Genomic DNA, 10,971 nt, shown 5'->3' with positions numbered 1-10,971 from the left:
AATTTTATTTTTTTCCAATGACCAATACTGAGACCTAATAATAATAAATACTACAAATACTACAAAATTACTATTTAAATATTAAATAATTTAATTTGTAAAACAAATCCCACACAATACTTACTTAATCCCACACAATGTACACAATACTTACTTAAAATTGTATAAAAATAAATAGAAAAAAAATAGAAAATTGCATTATCGATTGACAAGACAATGTCAACAGAACGATCACCACTATTAATAGGTCAGCTGGGCACAAAAAACTAACTTCTAATTTCTAATCTTTGATGTTGATGTAAAATGTGACCTGGAAATGTGCTCGGCAGGTTTCGTGAGATTCAGCTGTGTGTGTATCTGTGCATAAGTTCCAGAAGTGCATGTACTGTACGGATGTATTCATATTGTGCTTTTCTGCATCTGTGTGTGCGATCCAACAAGGTTAATGTTTGTAACCTTTACATAAATCTACTGCGGCCCTTTTCCAGCATTGTGTTTTCTGGCAGCTGGCTCACGGCAGCGATAGACCCCACGGGAGTGTATGAATGTGCAGCCACATGACAGTCCAACATGAGTACATGAGCCAAACAAACCCTATAGCTCACCTCTGATTATCTCATGCTACATTCCTAATGGAAACCACGTCATCTAAATATACAGCTCCATTTCCACACATACACTCTTAAAATAAAGCTTCTTTACTAGCATTGATGGTTCTATGAAGAACCTTTAACATCCATGGAATCTTTCCAATCCACAAAAGGTCGTGGAAAAGGTTCTTTAGACTTTTACAATGTTCTTCACACTAAGAAGAAATGGTTCTTTTAAGAACTGTTCCCTGAAAGGTTCTTTGGGGAACCAGAAATGGCTTTTCAATGGCATCACTGCAAAAACCCTTTTGGAACCTTTACTGGTAAAGGAACGCTTCGCCGAAAAATTATAATTCGCTGAAAGTCGCTTCTGGCCAAAATATGAGTCCATAATCCATGATAATGCTTCATCTCCTGCTCTCCCTTCCAGTTTTGCTTTGTTTTCACTTGTAAATGGTGCTTGAGTTTTGCATATTTCTCTCCTGACAAGACAGCTTTTCACTGGAGTAAGCAACATTATGGATAGAGGACTGATATTTTAGCCAGAAGCAAAGGTTTGAAGTTAAAAATGCCTTAATAATGGATTTGTTTCGTACAAACATGCAGCTTTTCTCTTCACAAGACGTTAACTGATGGACTGGAGTGGTGCGGATTACTTGTGGATTATTGTGATGTTTTTATCAGCTGTTTGGACTCTCATTCTGATGGCACCCATTCACTGCAGAGGATCCATTGGTGAGGAAGTGATGCAATGCTAAATTTCTCCAAATCTGGTGAAGAAACAAACTCATCTACATATTGGATGGCCTGAGGGTGAGTAAATGTTCAACCAATTTTCATTTTTGGGTGAACTCTTCCTTTAAGCGTGTAGGAAAGAGAAATCTCCTTAAAGGAACACTCCACTATTTTTGAAAATAGGCTCATTTTCCAACTCCCCTAGAGTTAAACAGTTGAGTTTTACCGTTTTCGAATCCATTCAGCCGATCTCCGGGTCTGGCGGTAGCACTTTTAGCTGTAGCTTAGCATAGATCATTGAATCTGATTAGAATGTTAGCATCTCGCTCGAAAATGACCAAAGAGTTTCTATATTTTTCCTATTTAAAACATCGTATAACATTCTATATTTTTCCTATTTAAGTTACATCGTGTACTAAGACCGACGGAAAATGAAAAGTTGCGATTTTCTAGGCCGATATGGCTAGGAACTATACTCTCATTCCGGCGTAATAATCAAGGAACTTTGCTGCTGGCTGAAAATAGTCCCCAGCTAGGTAACTTCCAACGGAAGGCACGGCAACTTTTCATTTTCCGTCGGTCTTAGTACACGATGTAACTACAGAAGAGTCAGGTTTTAAATAGGAAAAATATATTGATAGTGGAGTGGGAATTGGAAAATGAGCCTATTTTCAAAAATAGTGGAGTGTTCCTTTAAGATCACAACTGCAGTTTCTAAACAACAATGAGATTAAATGTATCTCTATCGGAGACAAAAAGCTTCCTGTGAAAAAGACACCAGTAATCTCTGTATCTGCTATATCTTCTCTGCTCTGCCGTCATGCACACAACATTAAATTAGCAGGAGATTTCTGTGTGGGGTGAACTTGAGCAGACTGACAGTACATAGCCGAAGGCATGATGAAATACAACATGTCTAACATCTGCCACACACAAGATTCTGATGGACCTGTTTGCCCTCAGAACCAAAGACCACCGGACGTTACAGGAATGTTACAGGGATGAAAATTTGAGGAGGAAAATGGACACTTCCACTACTTTCAGTACGATAGTTCACCCAAAAAAATTAATAGTCTACCATCTTCTACTCACTCATACCTTCTTTAGGCAACAAAGCAGCTGATTTTTATCAAAATATTCATTTTGCTTTTTTTTTTTTTTTGCACGATAAAAGTGTATGGTAACCAGAGGCTGTCAAGGTATCAATATAAGTGCTTATTTAAAATCTCTTGTTGATAATATAATCACAAAATACACAATTTTATGGTAAAGTGATTCAAAAATACTAAAATATTGATAAAGTGACTGCAACCCCTTCAGCCTTATTGCTTTTATAAAAAGCATAATTCAAATATTAAAGGCACTCATTTCCATTCAGATGTTAATTTATTAAGCTAATTCCTTTTTAGAAATTGACAGCCACAGACCACTTTCATTGTATGAAAAACATCCTAATTTTACAAAGTATTGTAAATAAAACAAAAATTATTAGAGAATGTGTTACAAAAATACTATTTTAATCTTTCTACTTCAACATTTCACGTATAATTCAATTTGTTACTTGCCGTTATTTGTGAGATTTGCTAGCAATTTCCGAGTGAAAACTGTTTCAAAGTAAATCCTACATCAATTTAAGTAGATTTTCATAAAAAGACTTTGAAGAAACATGGAGTGATTTTTGGGTGAACTATTCCATTTCCATTCCAAGCTTTCCTACAAATATAATCTTGATTACATGTTGCAAAAAAAAAAAAGAAAAATTCATCAGGAGAACACAGAAGAACCAGAAAAACAATGTCATTTGAAGTTGTTACTGAACTGCGTTCAACGGTTAGACCTTTTCTGCCTGAAATAGATGAAACAAAAAGCCATTAGAGAAATACAGAGAGAGATCAAAAGAGACATACCCCAGGTAGAGTCTTCTGTTCATGCAATGCATTCTGGGCTTTGATGGCTGATTCACGAGCGCAGTAGGTGAGGAACGCGCAGCCTGTAAAAATGAGATGAGAATCAGATACAGAACTGCACACACCTACTCAAAACACACACACTCGTGTACCAAAGCTCTGTGTTTTACGTTTCCATGCTGCCATTTATCACAAAGACTCGCTGCAAAAGGAAAACAAAGTAGTAAACTAGATTTTTACATGTTCTGAGGCAAACATGAGTGATGTCTGCCTGTGCAAAACTGGCTGTTCTGGGTTGTTGACTTGCCAAGGCATTTCTGTGTGTTTGCTTTGTTTATTCAAAGTACAAAGGAATTATATTGTAATGTATGAATAATAGTAATAGGTTCCTGAATGTTTCTGTGTGTGCGCAGCGCGATCTCTGATCTCTGATGTGTGTGTGTGTGTGTGTGTTGTGTGTGTGTCTGTGTGTGTGTGTGTGTGTGCGTCAATGAAAGCAGCATATTAACATAGAACGGTGACTAAACTAGAACCGCCTGTGTATTAAACATTAATGCACACCTGCATATATCTATATATATAATTTATAGTTTCATATATATATAAAAGTTGGTCCCCCCTCCCTCATTGTTCAAGATATGGTTACGGCCTTGGTTTAAAGTATATTGTAGATTTGGACCTGGGTTACGACCCTCCCGCCAGTGTTTTTGGCTGCCCTGACCTTGTAACCTCAGCTCAACGCCTCTGCTCCCAGAAGAGTAGCTAGAAATGATTTCCAATGGCATCAGTCATGCCTGTCATTCTGTGCTCTCTCTCTCTCACTCTTTAATGGGTGGTGTGAGCGGTGTAGCCACAATAGACTTCAAGCTTGTGAATTAATTTACCCCATAATTATGAGCAACAGGATATGATGTCACACTCTATGGCTTCTGTTTATACTATACTATTCTGTTCTATAATATGTATACTGTTCTAACTTTGAATAACAAACAATAATCATTTTTTTAAATAATTTTTTGTTAAGTGAAATAAAGCTGAAAAAAAAAAATTAGATGACAAATTTAATTTAATTTAATTAGATGAGGGAAAATTGAAAATAAATATATTTAAGCTGAGTTAAAATGATTAAAACTGAAATAAAATAAAAAAATCAATCTAAAAAGAAATATTAAAAAACAATAGCATAAAAATGTTAAAAAAAAAAAACTTTTAAAACATTAACCGTGAACAGTGTTGTTATTGTAAAGCAAAACTTTTAACATTTGTTTTCATTAATTGAAATAAATCTGAAATAAACATATAAATATCAGACGAAGAATTTTAAAACTCAAAGAAATTTAGAACATAATTATGTAAGTTAAGTAAGTTGAAGTACTAAAATGTCTAAAACTGAAATAAAAATAAATTACAGCAAAAAAATAAATAAAAAACAATAACTTTAAAAATGTTAAATACTTTTTAATAAAGCATTTTCTGTGAAGACTGTTGTTATTGTTAACTAAAACTTAAAAATCATTTTCGTTAATTGAAATAAAGCTGAAAAATATAAATATTAGATGAAAAAACTTTTAGAAACTCAAAGGAAAAACTGAAAATGTGTTTAAGTTAATTGGAGCACTAAAATGACTAAACCTAAAAATGAAATAAAAAGAAATTAAAGCTAAAAAGAAAACAAACACTAACAAAAATGTCAAGACCACTTAAAATGAAGATATAAAAATAAAAGCTATTTCAAAATATCAATAGATATTATATATAAATAATTCAAAAATAACTCAGATTGTTAACACGGAATTATGGCTTCTATAGAAACATATGACATCGTTTAACAACCTCATGGCAAGTCTGTCTAGAAAAGTAGGGTGGAAAAAGTCATTTGTGCTACTTTTGTCATTGAAATGGTAAATTTGTCCTAAATTACCTTAATTCCCCCTATATATACACATTTGGCAAGCAATCAGCTTATTAGGGGGATTTTCAATAGCATTTAAAACCCTGAATAATCTTTATTCTGTCTAGCAAGTTGGCTTTGTGTTAATCAGAAGGTTTGCAAAAAATATTTTAAAAGGGTCAAAATTAATTAAAACTTTGTTAAGAGGCACATTCCTTTCTATTCAGCCTCTTAATACATCTTCATATTTACATTCAGCCTTTCCCAAATAAATAAGTAGACACAAATAAATTAATTATATTCTGAATTAAAACTACTGCATTTCCCCTTGGAGCCAGCTCTCGAAGATCAGACAAAGAATCCAAAGGAATATTAAAGCAGTTCTGACAGCGATATTTTCATAGCTTCAGTATAATTGGCTTGTAATGATTGCTGTTATAGGAGCAGAAGTCTAGCGTAACCTGTAAACCTTAATTAAACCAGTCACATTCAGATGGACCCAAACCAACCCTCTGAGTGAAGCCACGTGTCCGGAGGGAACGGACCACCTCAGGTAGAACTAATCACACACACACACACACACACACACACACACACACACACACACACACACACACAGGGAACGGCATTTAGAGAGAGCAGAGAGTGTAACAGCTCTCATATGTATTCATGTTGCACACCTGTGTCCGTTCAACAACAATATCACACTATAATATATTGTACACTGGCACAGCATGCAGTGTTCATACTCTATAAATCAACACTATCTCATTAGCAGCCCATCCATGCCAGAACAGATTAAGTAGGTTGTAAAACTAGTTTAAAGACCCAATGAATCTGTTTTGACATTGACAGTTTACTATCCTGCATTGACATATTATTCCTATTGAAATTGGAAGCTGAGCTGGAACATATAAAAAAAGGCGGCAACACTTTGCAATAAGGTCCTATTAGTAAACGTTGATTAATGCATTAACATAACAATGAACCACAAATGGTAAAAAACTGTCACTGGGGCTGCACCTTTTCAAAAGAGAATATAATATATAACTAATATATACACTTTAGATACTAATATGTAGTTTTAAAGTACTAATATGCACCTTTACGGTACTAATATGTATTATGTAAGGGTAAATAAGATGTACCTTTTACATTTGTTATGATATTTATTAGTCTTTGTTAAAAAAATACAACCATTAAATAATATTAAGAGATAAAACTTTTTATTATAATAATGTATTACTAAATGTTGAAATTAACATTAAATGATTTAGAAGCATTTTTCATTGTTAGTTCATGTTAATGAATGTAGTTAACTAATGTTAACAAATGAAACCTTATAAACTGTTACCAAAAAGGTTTCTCTTTTTATAGCTTGGCAAAAATCACACTTGACAACCGATGGGGAAAACAACAACACTTTACTGCAATATGTTATTCTAAAGAAAAACAAATGATTGCTTTTCTATCAAAATGCAATAATTTGATCCATCCAAGTGACGTCGCTGAAACCTCTTATTTTTTAGGGCCTCTCACTGAACCACCTGTTTTATAGAGATACTTTTCACAATCCAATCAATCCTTGATAGATAAAATAATATATATTTTCATCTTTTAATGTCCACCAAGGTTGCATTTATTTGATCGAAAATAAAATACAGTCATATTTTAATACCGTAAAAAATGGTTAAATTGTAAAATATTATTACAATTTAAAATAACTGTTTTCTATTACTTAAGACTGGTTTTGTGGTCCAGGGTCACATATGCTGATTTGCTGCTCAAGAAACATTTCTAATTATTATCAGTATTGAAAACAGTTGTGCTGCTTCATATTTTTCTGAAAACCTATTTTTATACAACCATGAATATCCTGTTTCAGTCAGAAATTAATCAAGTAAAATGGATTGCAAATAGCATTCCATGTAAACGTTAAGTAAAACAAGCAATCAAAGTCATGATTGGGTTCATTCGGGACAGTACAGCACAACTACAGTGCTTACAGAAAGAAACACCGCCTTTGGCTTTATACACCAGAGAATTACACGCCGGCTAATTTAAGATAGAGACAGATAATTGGATTCAGCCAGTGTTATTCTGCACATTTGGTATCTGTGTTGTATCAAGCTCGGATCAATACATTCTGGGAGCAGAAAATGATAGTCATCTCCTTATCATTTTCCATTAAAATCCCCTTTTGATAACATTTCATCACAGGCTGGTGGGAAGGAAACGAAAGAGAGAGAGAGAGGGGGAATGATAGGGAGATAGAGAGTAAAAGAAAGGTTTTTGTAGCTCCATAAAAACACCTTTATCTCGGTTTGCCCCCAAACGCTCCAAAAACAGGCCGCACTGGATTATGGACTATAAATTATATTAAAATCTCTCCGTTGTAGTAATTTCATTTTCTCTTATAAAATAAATCTCGGCCAAGCAAACACAAAACACTGGAAGCCAAACAGTTTCTAGACACCTTTTTCAGGTTATTTCTGAATTAAAACGACTCTATTGGCAATTATTTATGTGAGTTTGAACTCAACATGACTTCATTACATCCAAACGACTTCAGCGTAAAACAGATTTAGGACTGGAAGAAATTTAGATGAGTATTGTAAACACTGTGCCAGATATTTTAGCCAAAATCTAGATTGTTTGTGGTTTAAAGCCTTAATATCAACCAAAAATGTAAATCTGATTGCTTAGTAAAGCAAAAAGACACATGATTTGAAGAATGCATACCATTCTGAAGATTAATATTAGGGTATATTATTCAACATATTTGCAACTGTATCTCATTATTTGTCTGAAGCGTAATGAACTGTCCACACAGAGATCATAAATGTGCTCAGAAATGTGCTCCTCTCACAGGTTTTTTATCTACACATGTTGGAAAGGCAATGAAATGCAATTACATTTGACTTCCTACCCTCCATTACCCTTACATTAAATAGCCATTGCATTATATGACTTTATCTTTATATATAGCCTAGCTTTTCTGTCTAAAAGTGTAATTGTGACAATTTCTCTGAGCCGAGATCTGCCTTTTCTCTGAGCATGTCACATTTATACACTTATATGCTCCCTGTACACATATATAAGCTGTAATTAAATATACTGTAAACATATTTATTCATGCTTTTTCAATAACATGTGAAAAGATTTTAGAACTGCCACAAAAGAGAGCTAATTCTTCTGTTCAACGAAAATAGCCAATGATATGATACACACTACTGATCAAAAGAAGTGCTCACCAAGTGCTCATTTGATCAGAAATACAGTAAAAACTGTAATATTGCGAAATATTATTGCAATTTAAAAGAAGTGTTTTCTCTTTGAATATATTTTTTTATATAATTTATTCCTGTGATCAAAGCTGAATTTTCAGCATCATTACTCCAGTCTTCAGTGTCACATGATTCTTCAGAAATCATTTTAATATGCAGATTTGCTGCTCAAGAAACATGTATTATTGTTAATCATGTTAAAAAAGTTGTGCTGCTTCGAATTTTTGTGGAAAACGTGAAGCATTTTGTTTTGCAGGATTCTTTGATGAATAGACAGTTCAAAAGAACAGCATTTATTTTAAATAGAAATGACTGCTGGACAATTTGCATGATGTGTCATTATGTGGATCATGCTGGCACAAAAATAATCAATATAAAAGTTGTACCTGTGCATATCTAAATACATCAAAATTTATGACCATAGCAAATGCACATTCAGAGAATCATCATACTTATACTGATATTCAATGCAAATTAATACAGTATTTGGTCCAATTGAGCTTATATGACACTATATGCAGCAGTTTGCATGTGGAGATCAAGTGAAAACAACACTGCGCTGACTGTCACATCTACAGTAGATGATGTGAATGCTCTTCTATAAGTAATCCTTCACATGCACTAATTAAGACTTCTTCTTCGACCTGAGAGAGCTCAGTGTCTAAGGTAGAAAAAGGATTACTCCTAAAAATAAAGGAAAAAACAGTCTGACAGTCTAATTCCATAGATAGACCCTTTTAAGCTCTTCTGCTGGTGCATTAAAGTGTCCAAAAAACATTTGAAGATCTGAAGGACCTATAATGTAACAATGTACTTTGGATTTTGAAGATGAGATGTACTTTCAAATGCATGTAAAATATATTGTATTATAAAATAGATAGACAGAGAATGTTAGACATAGAGAATCATGACTATTGGTGCGTTCAAGTCATGTCGGATAGATCGTATTTACGAGTTGAACGCACATGAACGCCACCACAAAGTCGTTATTACGAGTGGGAAACTCAAAATTCTCTTTAAGCCCCGAGTTTCCGAGTTGGGGGCGTGTCAATGAGAAACATGGCGGAATCGATGGATGCAACGTCTGTAGTTGATGGTAAATTTTTTGTTTAAATGATAGTTTAGTTGTCCTATAAACTTAAATTGGTCATGTTCTTGTTACGCAGCTGAAATCCAAGTAAAAAAATGCAGACCCTGTTGTATTTTTTTGTAATTTATTAAAAGAAGGTACACCGCCATCTTGTGCCGACTAAACTGACTTGAACGCTCCTGACGTCGTAATTACGACTTGTCAACTTGTAAGTACGGACGTCCCAGGAGGACTTGAACGCAGCATTCGATACTTCATAGTACAGCACGCAGTCCAGGTTCATTACCCATAGTTCCCTTCTCAACAAAACCAATATTCCCTATAACATATTTCATAAGTTGACATCATGCTAAACAGTCATTACCTCAATGCTTCACCTCGCTCTTCACTTTGCGCTGTCATTGAGTGCCAACGTTAGTCTGAACAACAAGCTTTTACGCACCTACTCGCACGGCACGATCCAGGCATTCGATTAAATGCGTGCATGTGAATGCAGGTCAAAGGGAAGCCTGTAAACATGCTGCTTGTGATGATTAATGTTTACTGCTGTTGCTGTTTGTCTAATGTGATGCACACACACACACACACACACAAATGCACATCCACTCTCTTCATAAAAACTAGTTGATTTTGATAAGAGTTCATTGTTTTCGTGTTGTAACAAAATAACATTCCAATAAGCATAAATATGCATAACACAAACAAATATTGGGTAAAATAGGTCTTTTTAATTGCACAATGACCCATTTTATGGTCTGCCATCTTGGATCGTTTGTTCCAATGCATTTTGAGATTGCCTTGAAGGGCACATGTGATGCTGCCTTAAAGGAGACATATTATGCGCCAAAGACAGAACAGTTAGCATGTTTTGCTCAAACTTTCACCATGGCATTAGAGCTGGTACACCGTTGTCGCTTGCGAAAACAAATGATGCCGCCTTGGGTGTAAACTTACAGATTAAGAGGCGATAATATTATAATGAGATCCCTTTGCCACGTCACCAAGGGAGCGAAATCTGACGCGCTCGTTTTCTCAGACGCTTGCAGAAAAAGGCTTACCAAAACAAAGTTACTGGGTTCATCTTTTTCACTTTTCCTTGGTTGGTAGATGCACCGGGAACCTGATTATAGCACTTAAAACCTGGAAAAGTCAGATTTTCATGATATGTCACCTTTAAAATTTGGCCAAAATAAGAATCTTAGAAGCAGCACAATTATACATTCATAGGCAACAATTTAAAGCATCATGGCAAGTAAAATACCCACCATTTATCACAGCTTTTTGTGCATATTATGCCTAAAAATGCTCTTACAGCCTAAAGAGGTTAGCGGGTCTCCAAGTCCAGCCAAAATGACTAGTCTGGTCTGTTTAGCTCAGGGCTGGGCAACTTCGGTCCTGGAGGGCCACACTGTCTTTTGCTCCAGCCCCAATCAAACACACCTGCCTGTAGCTTTCTAGTGATCTTGAAGAC

At 34.8% G+C, this 10,971-nt stretch overlaps 1 protein-coding gene across 1 annotated transcript in view; it reads right to left on the bottom strand.

Moving 5' to 3' along the window:
- The window catches only part of LOC107667861 (CUGBP Elav-like family member 5), a 208,988-nt gene that overhangs the window by 193,937 nt on the left and 4,080 nt on the right, over nucleotides 1-10,971 (bottom strand). The window contains exon 2 of the mRNA XM_016459588.1: nucleotides 3,233-3,315. Coding sequence (XP_016315074.1) covers nucleotides 3,233-3,315 — 83 coding nt within the window. The remainder of the gene's footprint in view (nucleotides 1-3,232; nucleotides 3,316-10,971) is intronic.

This window comes from Sinocyclocheilus anshuiensis, unplaced genomic scaffold (assembly GCF_001515605.1).
Source record: "Sinocyclocheilus anshuiensis isolate Anshui unplaced genomic scaffold, SAMN03320099.WGS_v1.1 scaffold1325, whole genome shotgun sequence".
NCBI lineage: Eukaryota > Metazoa > Chordata > Actinopteri > Cypriniformes > Cyprinidae > Sinocyclocheilus > Sinocyclocheilus anshuiensis.
This window is presented reverse-complemented; position numbering and strand designations above follow the sequence as displayed.